Source organism: Epinephelus fuscoguttatus, linkage group LG9 (genome assembly GCF_011397635.1).
Source record: "Epinephelus fuscoguttatus linkage group LG9, E.fuscoguttatus.final_Chr_v1".
NCBI classification, from domain to species: Eukaryota; Metazoa; Chordata; class Actinopteri; order Perciformes; family Serranidae; genus Epinephelus; species Epinephelus fuscoguttatus.
The window spans coordinates 13535179-13557079 of NC_064760.1; the positions used below are offsets into that span (position 1 = coordinate 13535179).

A 21901-nucleotide genomic window follows, 5' to 3' on the forward strand; every position below is an offset into this window, starting at 1 on the left:
TTTGAAGCTGACAGAGACAACATGTGAAAAGGTTGAACCAGCCCTCTTCTCCCATCTTCTTCCTCCTTTTTTCCCATGTTCTGTCTTTCTGTTACTCTTCTCCCTTTCTGAAAAAATGGATCCAGTTGGTGGCATGATGCGGTGAAAAACATAAGCCTGCTCACACACACAAACACCTGTTGATTTAGCTCTTTTTGAAATAAAGTAAAAATATCTACTTTCTCTCTTTGTCGCCAGGTGATCTGTGTGACGAGGTGGTTGACCACTGTCTCCCGGGTTTCGACCCCTGTCAACACGACTCAAAGTGTGTCAGTGCTAGCCGCGTTTACAGGTGAGTGACAGCTTCACAGGAGGTCAGCACTTTAAAGGGTCAGAGGTTACATCACAGAAAGTGACAACAAAGTGACAAGAGCAGCGAGCAGCGAGGTCACAATGTTGGAAGCTGACTACTTTGTGAAACAAGGAGAATCTGAACGTTTATCACTGCCCCGGGAGTTGAGCTCCTAATTAGACAAATACACGACCAGACAAAAAGACAGATGGAGACACATGGAACAACATGGGGGGTTTTTCTAAGTAAACATGTAATTTATCTCGGGGTTTGTATAATGACAACACAGGGGCACCCACTAGCTCACCTGGTAGAGCAGGCCCCCCATGCTCCAAAGCTGTGTCCTTGCCACAGCAGCAACAGGCTCGATTCCAACCCGCACCCCCTCGCTGCATGTCATCCCAACTCTCTCTCCCCCTTTAGCAACAACATGTCGCCATTCTCTCGTCCTTATTTTTGTCCTCACTACCTGATTTTCTGTTGTTGCGTAAAAACCACAAACCTCAAATTTTGTAGATTTTTGTCTATTAACCTTAAATAAATACTATAAATGTAACTGATGGCCTCGAGTGTCATCTGCGTTGAGTTGATATGAAGAGGCCCAGACCGTAGGTATCTTTGGAGGCGATCTCTGTTTATTCCTGACTACTCTAAGAGGTAAAAGCAAAATCCTCTGTCAGTTACAACCATATAACTCGAGCCCCTCTCCCATGGAGTACAACAGCAAAAGGGCGGCCATGTTACATTCAATTCAGTACAATAAAACACAGACAACATACCTAACAGCAAGGCGTAAAAAAAATCCTCCGTCAGTTACGACCATATAAGCCCCTACACAAATGAAGTGACACAGGAACATTTTAGCATATTACACGGCAAGTTTAGCCTAAATAAGGGAACTTATAAACAACTTAACAGTGCTAAAACATGGACATTACTACAAAGGCATTGTTGCTTACCTCTCCCATGGAGTACAACGGCAAAAGGGGTGTGGTAAGGTGGGAAACACCCCTTCATATGTGAGGTACCCCCAAAGGTGAACATAGGGGTACAACAACTGAGTATCAGACGTTCCACATATTGACTATAGAGGCCTAAACATGTCAGATAATAACAACTGAAACAAATTTTGTGTAATTATAATACTTAATATCACAAATGTACATTTGACCTTGTTACTGATATTGCTGATGTATCATTGACCCTGTTACATATATTCCTTTTATCTTAAAGGAATACTTCACCCACAAAATGGCTACTTGTACATTAATTACTCACCCCATGTTACCTTGAATTTGTGAAGAAAACTTGTTGAAAATGGATTCTTTCATATGCTTCAACAGCCAACAAAGAATCCAGCAAAAATTGTTGATGAATTGAAGTAAATGGGGTCTGCGTTCAGCAACAGCAAAGCTACATCAAAACATATGTTTACAATCTCACAACTCACGCAGTAAAATCCAAGTCTCATTTTTTCTCTAGTCATATCCTCAGTACTTTCCAAACGCACATTTTCACTAAAACGTTACTATTGAAAACACTAAGAGAATGGGCAAGTGCAAGCATTTGAACTCTGCTCTTGTTGCTCAGGCTTGCTACTCATCTGTGAGTGAGAGTGTTTATGCCTAAGTGTTTTTAATAGTAAGGTTTTCGTGAAAATGCATGTGTACGATTGGATAATTGAGACTTGGATTATACTGCACGAGTTGTGTGAGAATTTTTAAACAGATGTTTTGATATAGTTTTGCTGTTAACGTTAATTAAACGTGGACCCCAGTGACTTCAGTTCATCAAGAATGTTTGCCATTTTTGGGTTCTTCTTTCACCGTGGAGACCTGCGAGAAAAACAAAGTTTTCCTCACAAATTCATTGTATCACAAGATGAATAACTGATGTACAACTGGTTATTTTGTGGGTGAAGTATTCCTTTAACAAAGCTTTTCATAAACCATAGAAATAAACCAATTTTTTTTTGGTTTTCCAACTTAAAACAGACATCAGCCGTGGGAAGCTGAGACATCATTACTTTGGTTACATCAATATGTTTCTTGGGCCATGGAGTAAACTCCACCAACAATCTATACAAATGCATTCGAGCACAGCAGCCCACACAAGTGTGGTTTACAAAACAGCACTCTTCCCTTAAACACTCTATAATTTCACCATTTGTCAAATTCTCTAGGCAAGTGAAATCTACTGAAGCAACTTGTAGAGCCAGAGAAGATGTTATATAAATGTATTTATAGATGTTGCAGGAAGATTGTTTCTGAAACACTGGCTGTAGAAAAGAACTGAAAACACTCTTGTCTTTGTACTCTGTAGCCCACACACACACACACAGTAACCCCATCCATATTTCCATGTCACTCTAGGTGCGAGTGTTTACCGGGCTATGTGGGCCAACACTGCGAGCAGGACTATAATGACTGTCTGGAGAATAAATGTCAACACGGAGCAGAGTGTGTGGACGCTGTCAACGGCTACACTTGCGTCTGCAAAGAAGGTTTCAGGTGAGAGTCATGGAAATACATCATGGCCACGGTAAATGTCTTGAACAGACACAAACACAGCTACACACACTGCAGGGCCAGACTGAGAGGAGATGCAGATGGCGCTCCATAATCAGACACTTGACTGTCTGGACCCGCCGTGTGCATGTGTGTGTTTGTGTGTGTGTGTGTGCAGCAGATGCAGCTCCATGTGGTTAATTATAGCAGAGACTGTTGGCATGAGAGGAACAAATTCATCACAAGGGACAGAGAGAAAGAGAGAGTGAGGAAGTCATAGGTATGCAGGAAACAAATAAAGTAGACAGACGGGTGGTGTATGGGTGAAAAGAGGAAATGCAAAGAAAGGTTCAGGAGTTTCAAAGATGCGAGAAGTGGAAAACAATACTGAATGTGTCTGCTGTGTCATGCTGATAAAACTCGTCCATTTCCTTCAGGAATATTACCTTTCCAGCTCCACCAGTGCAATCTCCAAATGTAATGCAAAACACAGAGCAAGCACTAAACAAGTTTCATCAGAGGATACGGACACAGCAAATCACCTCATTAAAGCTCTATGAATAAGTTATCTTCTGTGTAATCTACTCCTCCCTCAGCGGCCTGTTCTGCGAGAACCCTCCGCCAATGATCTTGCTGCAGACCAGTCCCTGCGACCAATCCGACTGCCAGAACGGCGCCCAGTGCCTGGTGGTTGCTGGGGAGCCCGTCTGCCGCTGCATACCCGGTTTCTATGGCAACAAATGTGACAAGATGGCCACCGTTCACTTCCTGGGTCGGGATGCGTACGTAGAGCTGCCAAGCGCGAAGCTCCGGCCCACGGCGCATATTTCATTACAGGTATGCTCTGCTGACAAAGTTTGGGTTTTCAGGGAAATCCTTTGCTCATGCAGATATTTTTTTTTAAAAGTTTCTGTTTTGAAATAAAGAAAAAAATCTCTTGTAATGTATCCTGAGCGTTATCTTGTAAAGTATGTCAGTGTGTGGAGGTACAAGAGCCATATTCTGCTGCGCTACATGGAAAACATTTATGGGCTGCTAGAAATAGAGCTGTGAGACGCTCAAATCAAACCTATAGAGTTGCACGACTTGGTGCCGACGAAGCAAAGCAAACATCTGCTGCACCCTCTGTTTCCATGGCACACTGAGCACTCGTGCTTGTGCGCACTTACACACACTCGCACAGACCATACATTTTGGACACCTGAGAGTCATATCCTAATAGAGACATGTTTGCCTCCTTTTTGGAAATGAGAGTGAGTGAGAGAGAAACAAGAAAAGGAGGGCAGTCTAATTGATATTTACCACCTGTTTGGATCTCTGTGTGTGTGTGTGTGTGTGTGTTTGTCTGTGTGTGTGCGTGTGCTTCTGCGTTCCTGCCAGGAGCTTTCAATGTCAGTGCCAAGGCTGTTAAAACTCTACTAAGAGGCCCTGACTCAGAGGCAAGAGAGAGAAAATGAAAAAAAAAGAATAAAGGGGCCACAGCACTTCATAAATCACTGGATGGTTTTTCTCTTTCTCTTTAACACTTTTTACTTTTCTTTCCGTCTGCATACCAGTTCTCTCTTCACCCACTTTTCTGTATCTCTCTCTCTCCTTCTAGCCCTTCTCTCTGCGTCTTTTGTTCTCTACATGTCTCCCTCCTTTTCTCTTCTTCGCTCTGCCTCGATCTCTTCCATTCTCCAGCAGCTTGTTAGCAGGTGTTGACTTGGCTATGCTCCATTGAAGCCAGAGTGTTAAGTGCTTGGCCCCTTGGCCCCAGTTCCACTCGCTAGTTAGTTAGCGCTTAGCGGCGCATGCGAGCAAGTGTGACATGTCAAGTGTGTCTGTGTGGGAGGGAGGCGCGGGTGACCTCATTTAGGGATGTGTGTGGCGGAATTTACATTTTCTCCTCATTTTCATGCAGTCCTTTAGCGGTTTGACGGTGTGACATTGCACCTGGAATCAAAAGTCTATTCTTAATTTTTCTTTGGTTCAGGGCTACATCAGCACTTGCAGTCATATGAGACATTCAGAACATTGACACAACAGCAACTATTAGCAACCACTATTTGCCATGAAAAGATGTAGTGGCGTAATGCTGTCCTGAGTAAAGAATGAACTCACGCTCCCTCAGAGTTGTTGTGGTAAGCCAGTCCGGGCGCATGTGCATGTTACTGCATGCATGTATCCCACCAGCTAGCTCATCACCGCTACTTGCACTGCACTTAAGGTAAACTAGGTGAGAAATGTCGGTCACGATGAAAGCCAACCTGAGATACGACTCACTTGGCGTTTCATGTCACCATATTTGAGGTTTCTTTCAACACGTGTCCGTGATTGTCATGGCTTGCTCTTGGATGTGTGCTGCTTACAGACACCTGGTTGCTCCCTTTTTCTGAAGTCCTGACCTCATCTGCACACTGAGACCACAAATGTCCCAAACACAGCCAAATAAGAAGAAAATACAGGCAGAGTCTCTGCAGATAAATACACCACCACACAATTTTAGTGGGTCATGAAGTGATGATTGAGAGGAATTACTTCTGTACAAGTCTATACATTGTTTTGTTTTTACCGTGATTTTGCTTTAATTAACAAATTGAGGATTTGTTTTGGTTTAATCATAAAAAGTGTCTATTTATGTGTGAAACTATAATTGTCAGCCAAATGACTAAATTAGGGAATTTAAATAACAGGTCTGTGTGTGTTGCCAATCATTTTGTTTAATCTCACATCTAATATGATCTGATTTTTGTCTGCTGTGTTGCCTCAGTTATTTCAGCAGTTTCCTCATGAATAATATACAGTGTATCACCTATGAGTACCATCTTAAAATACTTTTGTCTTAATTTCTCATCCGACCTCTCTGTGTCTTCAGGTGGCTACAGATAAAGACAACGGCATTTTGTTGTATAAGGAGGACCACGACCCCCTAGCACTGGAGCTGTACCAGGGACACATACGACTCATCTATGACATCGCCAACTACCCACCCACCACTGTGTATAGGTAGGTCTCACACACACACACACACACACACACAGGAAGTGAACACTTCTCCCTCACTTTCTTACCGTCCACATTAAATTATGATTTGCCAAATTTGTATATTGTATTTTGTGCTGAAGGACAAGTTTATACATAAAGTACTATAAGGGTTAAAAACCCTACTACAGTGGTTTGTATGATATCCTACGAATTAGCGCCCAAAGAATTACGATATCTACTTAACATAAAGCTGCATAATTAACGTAAATATGTAGAGCAGTGGTTCCCAGCTGGTCCAGCCATGAGGTCCAAATTTCTCCTTCATCATTAGTTCGAGGTCCCACAGTTTAATACATACAGCATCACACTTGTGTTTGGCCATGTCATTGAGCTAGTTAGCTGTCTCTGTCAAGTAGCCATCAGTCAGCCACTCACTCTACAGCAGAAAATGGCACTTCATAATTAAAGCTCTATGCTGGAAATTTACTGTACTTGAAAATAGTATGTGTTTTTTTACAACCTTGACACATTTGCGAGTCACTTGCGGTCCATTCACAATGGGCCTGCGACCCACTTTTGGACTGTAACCCACCAGTTGGGAACTACTGATATAGCGGGTGGGTGTTTTTTTTTTAGCGACGACATATTGATTGAGTCTGGTTGCTATGATACAGAATAGCTGCAGAGGAAAAAATGGCGGAACAAGCTAGACTACTTGCTCTGGATGAATGGAAGGCTCAAGCACATAGGGGGAGAGGACGAACCCGACAATCTGTGTGGGTTCAGTATGAAGTTCTCCTCCATTGTTGTTGTTGTTCATTGATGTGACAGTTGGCCTCTGTGGTATTTGTCTCTGCCTTTCTCTTCTGTGATTGAATGGCTGGGTAAAGTGACCCAAACAAGCATCTGCAGCGTTTACCCAAAGTCGAATATTTTTCGATTCTCAGCGACCAGAGAAAAAAAACGGTGGCTTAGCACAGAATGGACGCTTAGCACCTTGTCATGCTGCTTCCGTTAGTAGTTAGTAAATATGTAATACTCGGTTGCTGTGGTTTAAGGTAGGTTAAGCTCACTAAAGAAATCAAAAAGCGCATACACACATTGACACGTGCAGAAAAGTGTGCTGAAAACACTAAAGAATTCAAACACTGCTCCGGTTCACCATGGACTAAAGATTACAAAAAAGCAAACATTCATTCACTCACATTTATTTTAAATCACTTTTTTGTATTCATTGAATAAAGCAACTTTACTTTATAACATTTATAAGCTTCAAGTGTTACAGAGGTTCAAGGTAGTGCAGGGGTACTTAAGAACACAAAAAGTACACACACACACACACCAAACAACTAAAGGTTTCAAGGACCTGAGGTTTTTATTTAAAGTACTTAAAGGACTTTTCAGTAAGTGCTGATCTGGCCGTGCGCACAGAAATCCACTAGCATTCTCTTTCTCAAACACACACACACACACACCCACACACACACGGTAGCAGATCCATGTATGAGCACTTCCCTCTATAAACAAACATGAACTCAGAAAAATTCCTTTACAATCCTGACTAGACGGTCATGTCCCTGAGTGAAACCCAGCAGGTAAACTTCAAACAGAGGAAACAAAAGCCCTCATTCAGAGCTTTAGTCTGTGTTGGCCCCTAGATATTATATGATAAACTACATTCACAGTTTCATAGGAATGGATACGCCGTGCTAAGCTATGGAAACACTGATGGTAATCCAGGAAAAGAACATGATAATGTTTTCAGTAGTTAGTTGTAGGAGAAACCATCTTGGGTTTTAGTGCAACATATGCAGATATATTTCAGAATGTGGTTTCACAAACAAGCAATGGACACAAGGTTACAATACAGTGACCGTACAACATTACATATGTGCAATAAGAAAATATAATAACACAAAAGGTTCGCACAAAAAAAATCTAGAATTTGTGAACATAATCATTAAAGACTCTGCCAAAACTTTTCCTGGCGTGCTTTTCTCTGTTATCAAAACTTCAGGTCATTGTATCTTCTGAAAACAAGAGGGAATGAAGAGATTTGAGTAACACAAGTTAAACTGTAAGTCAAAACACAGCCTGGGTAGATGCCATGATGCTGCTGAGGCGGACCCATAACACGCCATGTATAATAAATGATAATCCATTTAATGCAGTGACACACTATGTAAGGTATCATTAAATACTTTGAGCCAGAGGAGACATGGACAAGTCTGAGAGTGCCTGAAATTCATTTTTAGACTGTCCCTGGGATTCTCTGAACTTTGTACATTGCTATAATTTGTCATCTCTTTCTCCTCCTCTATAGTGGCCATCTCTGTTTAGCTGCATCAGTGTCCTTCATCCTTCTTTTGGTGGCTCCCTCTTCTCTCTTGTCTCCATGCTCTGTTGTTTCTCTTCCTTGCTGTATGAGAAACGTTGTCTGAGAAGCAACTTAAAGTCGACATTTTGAAACATTGGCTTGTAAAACATACAGTACTGCACATTTCACAAGTTTGAGCCAAGGATATATTCTGAGTCAGCCTGAAATGTGTCTTTGGAGTACTGCTTTGACTTTGTGACATTTCCTTCACCGGTCTGGGGAGTCTGAAGATTAACCTTAAGCCTCATTTCCACTGAACAGTCTGGTTCAGTTCAGTTCAGTTCGGTACACATTACGACAGTTACTTTTGTGTTTCCATGGTGAAAAATTGTGGTTGTACCAACAGAACTGTTTCTTACCGTCCCCATTTTTCGTCACCCCTCTGTCGAAGCATTGTTCTGGTGTGCTCTGGCAGCACTAAACCCCTGCTCTTGCCTGACTAGGACTCAATGCACAAACCCGCTATTTTTTATGTCCAGCTGAGGGAGACTCTCACTCCAGCTTATCCTCTTTTTTTTAAGATATTTTTTGGGCATTTTTAAGCCTTTAACTGATAGGACAGACAAGTGTGAAAGGGGGAGAGAGGTCACTCCTGCATTATGCACACGTGCAACAACTTGCAGAAATTTATTAGTCAGTGCTATAAATCTTTGCAGCAATTTCCTGCATTATAGGTGCTAGATCTCCTGGAATCGATTAAATTATGTGCAGTACCCGCAATCCCTCACTGAAATTCAGGCCCTGGACCACTGAATGTAATAATTCAAACCACTATGAACAGTACCTTACCATTAGTTTTCTTTCTGGTGAACTTTAGCTATTATAAAAACGTTAATTGAGCTTATAATACACCTTTACAGTGTACCATATAGTATGCAGTGTGATGTACATTGTGTTCTGCCTGATGCCTTACTGATTCCCTCAGAGTCAGGTCAGGCTGAGAGGTGGGTTGAAATAAGTGCAGAGGACAGGGAAAGGTGTATGACAAAGAGAAAAAGAGAGACAGAAGAGAAGGATTGCCCGGCTTTACGTTAAAGTAGACAGTGAGAGAGGTAGAAAGGGTCCATGTCCATCTTTGTCTGGTGCTGATTGGCTCATATTGATTCTGTCTGCTTCTCTGTCTATACTGTCTGTGGCAGGAGGATAGAGGAAGAGAGATGTGAGAGGGATATATGATACAAAATTCAATACCATGTTTTGTGTGGAGGTATATTCAGTTTACACGGACAACAGTGTAAACTATACAAAACATTTAATAACATGTAACACACTCAGCAGCAGTCTATCAGTACCACATCATTTGAGTAAATACCAATAACCGAAATGAGTACTGGCAGGATGATATGTCACCAGCCTGTAGTATATGAGGAAGATATAATGCAGTGGAATTAAGCTGTATCTACATTCCTTTAATACATTATGTCAGAAAAGAGTTTTATTGCATGAGGCAGGGAGTGGGCACTGCTCTGCCAGTCCAAACAGAGCTGATATTTCCAGAGTTTTCTTGCAGCGGTAGATAATGGAAGGTGTTAGACGCGGGTGGAAAAATAACTTCCAACATTTAGTTGGGCATGGAAAGAAAAAGAGAAAAAACAACAACGTGAAAATGACCCAACGATACCACTGGTGTGAGACAGAGGCTACCAATCATCTTGACCATGGTCTCCTTTTTATGGCAATTACACCAAAGTATGAAAATAAATTTTACAACATTATATAAACACTGAAAATGCTTTTTGTACCACTTTTGAATGATCACACCAGTCAGGGTAATAATGCCAACTACAGCCGAAGAAAGGGAGGAGAGGGACAGATGCTAGTGTAATTGAATGAATTAAATAAGTGAGAAAAGATGGAGAGAGGAAGACAGAGAAATGAGAGCAAGAGTTTATTGCTTTCTCATTACTCACTACTTCTTTCTTTGTATTTCAATCAGTGATTTTCTTAGCATGTGACGTCTGGCTTTGTGGTTTTGGCTCTGCGCTGTCCTATTGTCTGTGTGGATAGAGACGAGGTCACAGTAGGGGGAGGAGGTACTGGTAGCCTTACTGCTTCTGATGATAATATGCAGCCGGTTCATAACAAATTTGACTTAAGGATTAGGACATTACGTCATTATAAATCCTGCAAGTAGCTGTGGGAGAAGAAAATTAAAGCCACGGTTTCTTACGTCAAGGGCAAAGACTGTTTCTGCATCAGGCATTTCAATCATGATTCATTGCCGTATGTATTGTTTCAGACTTTGCATTAAAAAATCATGTGGCCACAGGAAAATGTGCATATATTTTAAATCCCCCTACGTGATTTTGGCTTATTCTGCAGTATTCTATTTATCCAGTGAATATATAGGTTGAGTTTGGCTTTTGATTAATTATAATTGATATGTGTTAATCAAGTTTACTTCACTGAGGACGTTCAGGGGAGAAATGATCAGGTCTTTGCATGCTGGTAACAGTTTAATGCAAGGTGTTAAACCGTTAATGGCTGGCTGTACTCCAAAAAGGACATGACCAGCAGACACCCATATGGTTTGGTTTATATTAACATTTGGTGTCTGCATGAACATGTTCACACATTTGTCGACACGTATGGTCCACACACACAGTCCGCTTGGTCATAAATTTCAAGCTGCAAGCAGACGGTCTGCATTGACTCTGCACTCAGTGTGCACCATGTGGACTCTAAAAGTATAGTTTTGGCTTCAGTAGGACAGGACAATGGGACAGTTTCTTCAAGTTTCTCTGCTACTGGACATGGTGTTAGAATTCACAGATTTTAAAGCATTGTACATCAACAGTAATACTGTAAGTGTTGTAATGTGAAGACATATTCAGTGATGTTTCAGAGTTGTTTATGAGATCTGCTAGTTGACTGTTATGCCACATGTATTTATAGAAATTGATTTAGTTCCAAACATAGAAATAGAATGACAGCAGAACAGACATTGAACTGTTTACCACGGTCAGTTGACCAGCTCAAAAGAAGTATGTAACTCCATTTTGGTCTACTGTACTCACCTTTTGTGTGTCTCTTGATGCTCATCATGTAGCCTGGGCCTTGAATCACATTCATAATTATCAACATCTGTGTCCTGGTTTGTTACCAAGCCAGAGGTCAAGACTCAACTGAACTCTTACAGACAGCTTACGTTAGAGACATGAATGCCAAACATGACCAACGACTGTGATTCTCCTACTGGTCTAGCTTCTCCAGTCAATATCATATATGCAGACTAACAAATATTTGATATTACCTGTCAAGATTTTTAGTTAATGTAACTCTTTAAACGTTACAATGTTCTACATGTCTCATGTCCTGTTCATACCCATGAAAACACATAATCATGAACCAGTTATTTGTGTATAACCAATGTGACTGAGAAGACTCCAATTCCCTGATCCATGTGCTGACAAGAGTAAAGATGGAGGTAGTGTAAAAAGGGAAAGTCCGAGTCCAATGTGGTGGATAGGTCAAACAAACACAGGACTTTTGCTCAGGGAACCAGTGTTCAGAACCATGTGAAACCAAGTGAAGGTTAAAGTAATTTTTTAAGGTACATTGAAGAAGATATACTTTATTTATTAATCACTGAGGGGAAATACAATTTTTTCACTCTGCTGTCATATACACACAAGCACACAGGCCCGAAATACACACACATACACAAACAGGACCTATACATGCATTAAATGGAGAGACATCAGAGCGAGGGGGCTGCGCATGGACAGGTGTCCCGAGCATTTGGGGGTTTGGTGCCTTGCTCATGGGCCCCTCGCAGTGCCCAGGAGGTGAATTGGCACCTCACCAGTTACCAGTCCACACTCTACATTTGGTCAAGTCAGGGACTTGAACGTGTGACTGTCTGGTTCCCAAGCCAAGTCCCTAAAGACTGAGCTACTTCCGCCCCTCATTGTCACTCAGTTGCTTCTTTTTCTAACCTGACTTGATTTCACTTGGCTATTAGTACCTAACATCAAATACATAGTGTCATTTATGGGGTGCTTGTTTGTTAGATATCATACAAACCGTTGCATGAGGATATTGCCTTGTGATGGCCATTCAAGGTTTTGTATTAATAGACATACTCGTTTGGTTGTTTCTGCAAAAACTCCTCTCAGTGAGTTTGTGACTTGCTGCAGGTCGATATATACGGAAGTTAGCCCACTATAAGAGTCACAGTTCTTTGTAGTGGCAATGGTACACATAGATATGGCCGCCGTTCTGACCACCCTGCTAAGTAGATTTGAATGGGAATGTTAGTTCTACTGTCATCCTATTTCTGTGGGTCCAGGCATGCTACAGCACAGTGAGATGTTAAAAGTTACACTGAGTGCATTTACCTCCTTATGTAGAGGTTATTTAGCAAGGTGTAGCATTGTGTTGGTGAAGGTGAACTCTGCATTCTGTCTTCATTGACCTTGATAAACTGATGCATATAAACAGCTTAATTATAATAATAATGTGAACCAAGTAGGTCAATTTAGGCCAGAGCACTGGGTCAGCTGTATCGTGGTAACCCTGGAGCTGGTAGAGACCGCACCCTGCTCAAGGAGACTACAGAGGTCGTTTGGGCAGGAAGACAGTTTTGTGACTGTATTCTTTTGCAGTTTGTCCACTTTCCATTTCTGTGGTGATGTCCTGTTTCCTCACATGAATGAGTAGAAACCACTTATCCCAAATATGACCGTAACCAGAATATGAGCTGGTGTTCACAATACATGACACACTGTGAAAGGACAAGAGGAAGGGATGGTTAGAGAGGAAGGAATGGAAGAATGAAAGGATGGGGTTAATCTAATTATCTGGCGCAGATGGGGAGGGGTGGAGACTGGGTTGAAAAGGTTGAGTAGGAGAGAGAAGAGGACAGTCGGGGACGTATGGATGCACAGAAAGACAGATTGATCCGTTGAGAGGCAGACATAGATAGAGAGATAGCCAGAAAGACAGATGGATGGACTGATGCTGGGCGGAAGGCAGGAGTGAAATAGCAGACAACACGATAAAGAGATAACTGGGCAGAATAGGTTGCCCGCCAGAGGAGAAAACAGGAGGGGTAAAACAGATGGATAGAAGCATGCGAAATGAAAAGACCACGAGACACGGTTGAACGGCAGGATGGATGAGAGAAGAGTGAGGGATGACAGAGGGATGGAGTGAAAGAGGGGGAAGAACAGAGGGGGAAAAGTAAACCACAGAGTGAGTCAGGGAATTATCCTTGTCTGGTGTTGTTAACATGACACGGGCCACGCCTGGGAGAGAGACAGGCAGACAGACAGAGTGCAAGAAAAACTGAGAGAAGCAGAGAAATAAAGTGTAAAAGAGAGACAGATGAAGACAGAGAGGGACAAAGAAAGCGTACAGTAGCTCTGAAAGGAAAGACTGAGTGAGAGATAAGAAAGCTTTAAACTGGAAGACAAATGGAGACAAGAGAGCAGAAGCAGGAACATGAGAAGAAGTGGCAAAGAAAAAAGAACGATTGAAAGCGAAAGAGTGAAACAGAGATCCATAGAACCAAATCATGTCTGAGCACAATGCTAAGCACTAAGTAAACACTGTCTCTATGTTATGTTTAGCATTAGCAATCTGGAAGGAGACGAGACCCAGCTCCAAGCCTGGGGCTCATTTTACCACAAGCTTCTATGTATTCCTTTGTATGTGCCATCTTTTGATTGCATGAGTCTGAGCACTGCGAATGGCCTATCTTATCTGCCCTAATTTGGAAATACATTGTAAACGGACTCAAACCGCATGGTGAGGCAGGCCCAGCAGAACGTCCTGCCACCATTCAACTGATACTGTCCAGAATGGCGTAACTGTTTAACCACCACAATCTGAGCGCAGCAATTTTGGCATAACCCAAACATGGCACCGTCCGTACAGTTACTGTGGTTGTACAACTGAGGGCCAGGGACCGGTGCCAGGCCCTGGGATGTTTCTGAGCGATCCCCGGGTCGGTTATCTTGTGTAAAAACCAGACAGCCAGGAGGGGCACTGTGTTCAAGCCAGTTTTTGACAACGAGCTGAAATGCAGCAGTCGTGGCCAAACCAAGACACACTAATGTAAAACTAATGCTGGTAAAATGGTACATTAATGAGTCAGAAATTGTTTTTACAGTTAAAATTGGGCTTTGACATTAAGATTTGGTTGAGTGTGAGCTTCCAGTAGTTGGATGTCTAAGAGATCAGGTTAAAGGAATACTTTACCCCAAGATGACCATTTGTGTATCAGTTGCTCACCATGTGTTACGTTGAATTCATGAAGAAAAGTGCTTTTCTTGCATGCTTCCATGGAGAACGAAGAATTCAAAAACAGCAAACATTCAATTAAAGTAAAAGGGAACCATATTTATCCATTCATCCATCCATTTTCATCCGCCTACCTGGGGCCGGGTCGCAGGGGAAGCAGGCCAAGCAAAGCAAAGCACCCCAGGTGCCCCTCTCCCCAGCGATGCTTTCCAGCTCCTCCTGGGGGACCCCAAGGTGTTCCCAGGCCAGATGAGATATGTAATCCCTCTGGCATGTTCTGGGTCTGCCCCGGGGCCTCCTACCAGTTGGACATGCCCGAAACACCTCCAGCAGGAGGCGCCCAGGAGGCATCCTGATCAGATGCCCGAATCACCTCAACTGACCCCTTTCAACGCAAAGGAGCAGAGGCTCTACTCCGAGCTCCCTCCAGATGTCCGAGCTCCTTACCCTATCTCTAAGGCTGAGCCCAGCCACCCCGCGGAGGAAACTCATTTCAGCCACTTGTATCCGTGATCTCATTCTTTTGGTCGCTACCCAGAGCTCATGACCATAGATGAGAGGTGATAATAGGTAGGTAATAACAGCAAAATGATATCAAAACATCCAATTACAAACTCTCACACAACTCATGCAGTTTAATACAGGTCTGATTTATCCAGTCATGTACCCAGTACTTCCCAAACACGTAGGTTTTAGCTAAAGGCTCATTAATCAAAAAGTGTTCATCAAGAGTCTCATGCATGGAGGCGTAGCTGCATGGGCAATCCTGTGCGTTTGAACTCTTCTCAATAGAATACACAAGCACAGCACTTATCCAGGCGTGCTACTTGGATACACAAGCATTTCAAAGACCTCTCCATTTTTTGGATTCTTCGTTCTCCGAGGAGGCATGTGAGATAAACAATGTTTTCCTCACAAATTCAAGGTAACACAGGGTGAGTAATTGACATATTAATGGTCATTTTGGGGGTGAAGTATTCCTTTAAGTTTGCACTATAAAAGAAAGAGGTGTAGCAAGACAAAGAGAAGGCCTGAAGCAGACATGTAGAGCCTGGTAGACAAGCTTGCAGAAAGGATACAAAGCAAAATTATGCATGGGCTTACATCTATAGGCACACGCACATCTGCCCAGATGACATCTGGACAGGAGCTACATCCTGCAGTGAAACAGAGAAATTGGATTAGAAAATACAGAGAGAAGAAAAGAGGGGGAGAAGAGATTGAGGAGGAGAAGAGGAGAGGAGAATCTCAGCAGGGCGGACAGAAAGATGCAGGGGTGGAAAACACAGGGAGTGATGGTGAAAATAAAAAAACATACAACATGCATTAAACAGAGAGAGCTGAGGATTTGTAGAAAGAAGAAGGGGGTGACAGAGTGACAGAAAGAGAAATAGGAGAAGGTGTACAAGTCCTTCACTGTGCCCTCATTAGCAACAGATGAAAGCGGTTAAGCATGCCCACTGTTAAATGAACATGTGTGTGTGTGTGTGTGTGTGTGTGTGTGTGTGTGTGTGTGTGTGTGTGTGTGTTTGTTGTGTATTAATGTGCTGACCTTTACTAATGCCACACTAATCTCCCATTGGGTCACAGAGAGCACATCTACTGTTATTCATCAGTAAGCAGCAGAGGAGGGGATGCAGGGATGGGTCGCTACATGAAAGGATAAAAGGATGATAAAGGAGGCAGTAGAAGCAATAGATGGATGGATGAATGGACAGAAAGGAGACAGAGAAAAGACAGAAGTAGGATGAGCAGGGTTGATGATGGATGGTTAGACAGGAGAAGATGGAAGGGATATAGTGAGCAGGGTTCCTACGCAAGTATGTAAAGTATGGAAATAAATTTGATCAATTTCCAGGTATTAAAAAGTATGGAAAATGAAAAATAAAGTATGGAAAAATATTTATGTTTCCAGACTATTACCACTGTTCTAAAATACTGTTTTCTAAAATAGAAAATTAGGTATTTCCAAAAATAATTTAATCAATCCAGAACATGTTTTATGCCAGGCCAAGCACAGTTTGTGTGAGAGCAAATGTCTCAGAAAACATTACGCCCCTTTTACCTGATTGACAAGTGGTATGTCCAGTCCGCTGCCCCATGACCCTCCTCCAGCCCCCCAGGTATCAAGTTTCACTCCAACACTGCACCTTCGACAAGAAGATGAGTTTCATGTGGTTCACAATGGGTAGATGCAAGTTTTTGGATGGAAGGCTTGACAATACTGTATATAAATACTGGTTGGCCAAGGATTCCCAATTCACACACAGAGCTAGATGCAAGCTTTGTGTGAAATCGTGTGACATCGCCAACATGGGGGAGAAGGCGATTCTGAGCCACATGAAAGGAAAAAACACTGACGTCTCGTTACTGCATTGCTTGCACCCAGAGTCCCAAACTTTTTGCCTCAGCCCAGACATTGAACTTACCTGAGTTTTTATTTGCATGCCATTATGGTACTTGGCTACAATCGCCTATTAAGAATAATTAAATATGATGTCAAATATGATACACTGATATATTTTCTCAGATGTCGCATATTCTCTGAAAAAAAAACAAACAAACAAAACGCTGAGAAGTCTGGAAATTAGGGTATGGAAAAGTATGGAATTTTGAAATTTCAAATGTGTAGGAACCCTGAGTGAGGGAAAGGGGACACTGAGGAGCAGGCGCTGTACATTCTGTAAACCAGGGCTGTACCTGAGTAAGAATTATATAAGTCAAATCCGATTTGGCTTTGGACTCTTTGTTCTTTCTTTGTTCTTTTTTAACATGTAGAGTTTAAGAGTTTGAACAGGGTTCAGTGGGAAGTGGCCCTCCAAGCTAATGTGTGCTAACTACGCTAACAATGGATCGGAAGTATGTAACAACATTTTTTGCCGACACTAGGTATCAAACAAAAACCAGAGACTCTGTGGCCTTAAGTTGCTGTGAGCTTCACCAAATTCATCCCGTCTAAGAAGAAGGCAGAAGATAACGTTATCTCGGAGCCTGGCAGGGCAAAGCCTCTCTTCCTCCAGGCAGCTGTCTCCATCTCACTCAGACTCACCCTGGGTCTGGGTCTGCAGCTGCCTGTGGAACACTCACGCTGCAGCTACATCAGAGGACTGAATTGTCCCCTGAAGTACACTGCACTCTAAATGAAATGAGGGAGTAAATACTTTAAAATATGTCACCAGACAAACTTTAAACTTTTATATTTTTTTATAGGTTTAAAGGTTTCAGTCTCTGGCTACAGTGCTTCCTGTGCTGCACAGTTGGCACTTAGAGTGTGTGGGAAGCCAGTGAGGGATCGTTTGCTTGAAAAAGAGGTCCTGATATGATCCATGTTAGTTGGGATGCCCATGCTAAAGAGTTTGGGATCTGAGGGATGGCGTGAACCCCCACATGCCCTCAAAGGAGACAAATATGTCTGCACTCTTCAAAGTTTATGGTAGAAATGGGTTGCACTTCAGACGGGAATAAACCAGCCATAAGTAAGAGTAAAATGAGTTATAGTTCCAAGGATTCTCAGGGGATATAAGCTACATCTTTACTTTGCAGCTATGATCAGGCCCAAAAGAATTAGGCCTGACTGTGCATGAACCTGCATAAATTCTGTCCAAGCTCGACCTTGAACCACAGCAGCAGTTTTGGCCTAAGCCCAGTTAGAGATCTAAAATTCTACTGTAAAAACTAAAAATTAAAAGTAAATACTAATATATTATTATTATTAAAACCTTTATTACAAGCTTAAGTCAACTGAAATCTTTTCAGTGTGGTAACAGACATTTGTGACACAATCTCCAACATGTGCCTTCTCCAACTGAATGTTCTGCACAGCCCCAAAACTGTCATATGCCACATATATTAGCATATATAGAGGTTGCATAACGTTTCTCCTCACTAATGAGAGGCAGGAGTCAGGACGGGTTGATGGCAACATATCCTATACATTATTCATGACATTACACAGACTATATAAAGGTCTGCATTTAAAAAACAAAACAAAAATAAAACACTGGGATATAGTGAACCTGACCTGGGGAAATTTTAGAAATTAAAATCCGATCTCAATCCAGCAACTTGGATCAGGCCCAATCACTCAGGCAGAGAATAAAAGCTCTAATTTGAATGTGGTGTAATGTACGACAGGACCACTACAACATTCAACTGAACACATGTCCAGTATAAAGGTGTTCCTTTATTTTGTTCACTCTAAATACCCACAGTGAATGTCATGTGTCATTGTATATCCACACTTCATACACACCAACAAATTAATCCTGTTTCTTCTGATGTTTGGCATCTAAAATAAATCAATCATACAACTTTTACTTGCACTTTTTTAGATTTTACAAAATGATTCCATGCCCAGATTTAGACGAGTATAGTGACTGAATGTCTAACCTGAGTCTGGCTCGTAGAAACCACAAGGCTGTGGTTTAAACAAACAGAAAATCCTTGAACATTATAGGTTTAAAACGCTCAGAGGCAAATCAAACATTCTAATGCTGAAACCTTATAGGCCTGAAACAACGAGCGCTCATTCCTGGAGGTCTGCATCAAAACGCTGCAAATCCACTCCCAAAAAGTACAAATTTCATCTGAACTGGCCGGCCTGGTTTAATAAAAGCTGAAATAAAGGGAAAGAAAACAGTGAAGGAGCTCGCCGTTCAGCAGCTGCCGTCTCAGCAATGACTAATTGAGGTTACCACGGCAATATGGGACTGGGATGCCTGTCTGCTGAACATCATTTTAATCAGATTGGGCTGCTAAACACACACACATACACTCACAGACACACATACTCACAAATACACACATGCAGACTCACAAACATGCAAATACATACAGACGCACATGCACATATAGTGTGTAAAGACTGCATATGCATGTACACAAACACACACGTTGTCAAATACATTCACGCATGTATATACACACAAACACACTCAAGCCGCAAATGTGGTTTAGAAACATTGTAAGTAAATGATAGCGGTGCCTAATTAGATTTAACTGTGTAAGTGGATCTGCACATTTGTTTTCTATCCAAATCTTTTTTTTTTTTTTTTCAGTTTGAGATACAGTCAGCGACCTGTAATTACTCCTGGGTTTGTATTTGAATCAGTTATATTGAAGAAAGGCCAGTTTTTGGTTTTTAGGAAGTTATTTCTGAAGTTTATTTGTGTGTGTATGCACTCATTCAGGGTGTATTTGACTCTGCACTGACAGGAAATTGACGTCCCTGGTGGGTTTGGTTGAAACACAATGAGAGAAAGAGAAAGAGGCAGTTGAAATCTGCTACGGTTGTGTGTTTGTTTTTATTGAATTTCGTAATGGGCTGCTTTTTTACTAATGCACAAGGCCAACAACACAGCAGACATCAAGAACCTAAAATACACATTTAATTATGCGCTCACACACACACGTAAAGTAGAAATGCTCCTCTCATAGCATTCATAAACATATATACTTGGGGTTAATGAAGATTGTAAGGATTAATATATTTGTATGTGTAATATGTAAAATAAAAAATAAACATGGTTCAGTGAGGTGCTGGAGAACGTCCGCTTGTCAAAACACTGATGTGCTGAAGTCTGATAGTGGCAAACATCAAAACACACACACACACACACACACACACACACACACACTCTCCCCTGCAGGTCTGGCATCTGATCGGACATTGAAACACTGACCATTAGTCATCTACTGCCACCCGGTGGAGCTTCAGTGGTACACCAGGTTTACCTCTCAGAGTGTGTGTGTAAAATGTGCCTAAATTAGTGTGTTAAGTTCAAACCTGTGTGGAAAAATCACTTTGAGAGTGTCCTTAGTTGTGCGAGCTGCTTGTTTGATTCAACTTTCCAGACACTTGAACAAATTTAAAAGGGGATCAAGTGCTTCTGGAACGAAAGCAGAGAAACCTTAGAAGAGTAAAAGAGGGTGGAAATGGCTGTTGTAAGGGAGGGAAAGAAAGGGAGCAGCAGAGTGAAAAGAGGAGCAGAGGGGAGGAGGATGTAGATGAGGGAGGGGTAGTGGAGAAGGATAGCACATGTATGGAAAGAAGAGAAAAGGCAAAGCGAAAGAGGGAGTACAAAGTGAAGGTAGGGCAGATGTAGACAGCGGAGTGAAGATAGAGGGCTAATCTTTCAAGCTAGCAGACCATCATTTTGCTTGGTTGCAGCGGGCCTGTTTGAGACCATTATTAAATTACATGGCTGCTAATGGAAACCATGTATGTGTCTGTGTTGGGTCTACAGTGAAGTAGGAGCTCTTATTTTAGAAACCACCAGCTAAATGCTGAACTAGATTGATGTCCAGGAGAACGGTACTTCTTTCTTTTGCCATGTTGATTGCATTATTGGCTTTGTTACTCATCTATCCCAGCAATGTATTAATCAAAATATCTGATGTGCAATTTCTGTTTGTAAAGTGTATAAAGACAGAACAGTTGGACTATATAGCTGGACATTGTATGGCTTCAGATTCTTCCATTTATTTATGTATTGTAACTTTGATTGCTGCGTATGAACACAAGCAGAACACATGAAATTAAATTAAATTTTTTGTGATGCAGGTAAACAAATGGTTCAATGTAAGAAAATGCAAAGTAGGGGCGGCTGTAGTTGTAGAGCCAATTGTCCACTAATCGGATGATCGGCAGTTCAGTCCCCAGCTCCTTCATTCTGCATGTTGAAGTATCCTTGGGCAAGATACTGAACCCCAAACTGGTGTGTAAGAGCGTGTAACTATTTAACTATTAAAACAATTATATTAGTTTTGTATTTTTTCATTTTGTGCCAGTTCAGAAGAAGCATGGGAGTAAATCCTTAGAAATATGTTACCAGATAAACTTAATAGTCACATACACAACTGTTTTCCAGGTTAAAAGGTTTAAAGCTAGGTATTGTCGCACACCTTAGGGTTAAACCTCTGGCTGCAGTACTTCCTGCACTGCACAGTTGGTAGTTTAAGTGGGTGGGAGGCTAGTGAGCGATTATGTGCTGAAAAAGAGGTCCTGGAATGGTCCATGGCATGAACCCTTGCATGCCGTCAAAGGAGACAAGTACATGTACTGTACATTCATTAAAGTTTACGGTGCAATGGGTTGCATTTCAGAGGGGGAAAGTAAACTAGCTAAAAGTTAGAGTAGAATAATCTGTAGATCCAAGATACTCATGGGGCATTTGGTACGTCTTTGAATTCGGGCCATGATGGGGTCAATAAATCAGGCCAACATGAGTTCGCATAGTTTTCCGTCCAAGCATGACCCCGAACCACGGCAGTAGTTGTGGGGCCGAGCACGATTAAAAAAAACCTGAATTTCAACTTTGTGTGAATGGCTAAATGTAACATGAAGTGTAAAGCCCAGTTCAGACCAAAGATATGCAACAAAATTAGTTGAAACAGGCAACTACTTGCAAAGCGCTGTTCTGCAACGTTTTAAAAACCTGCCGGTTCGCACCAATGCAGCTAGATGCTAGAACA

The 21901-nt window shown here is 41.9% G+C and overlaps 1 protein-coding gene across 1 annotated transcript in view; it reads left to right on the forward strand.

Moving 5' to 3' along the window:
• The window catches only part of slit3 (slit homolog 3 (Drosophila)), a 353029-nt gene that overhangs the window by 322987 nt on the left and 8141 nt on the right, over nucleotides 1-21901 (forward strand). Inside the window, exons 29-32 of the mRNA XM_049586786.1 lie at nucleotides 238-331; nucleotides 2704-2841; nucleotides 3435-3675; nucleotides 5696-5826. Of these exons, the coding sequence (XP_049442743.1) occupies nucleotides 238-331; nucleotides 2704-2841; nucleotides 3435-3675; nucleotides 5696-5826 (604 nt within the window). The remainder of the gene's footprint in view (nucleotides 1-237; nucleotides 332-2703; nucleotides 2842-3434; nucleotides 3676-5695; nucleotides 5827-21901) is intronic.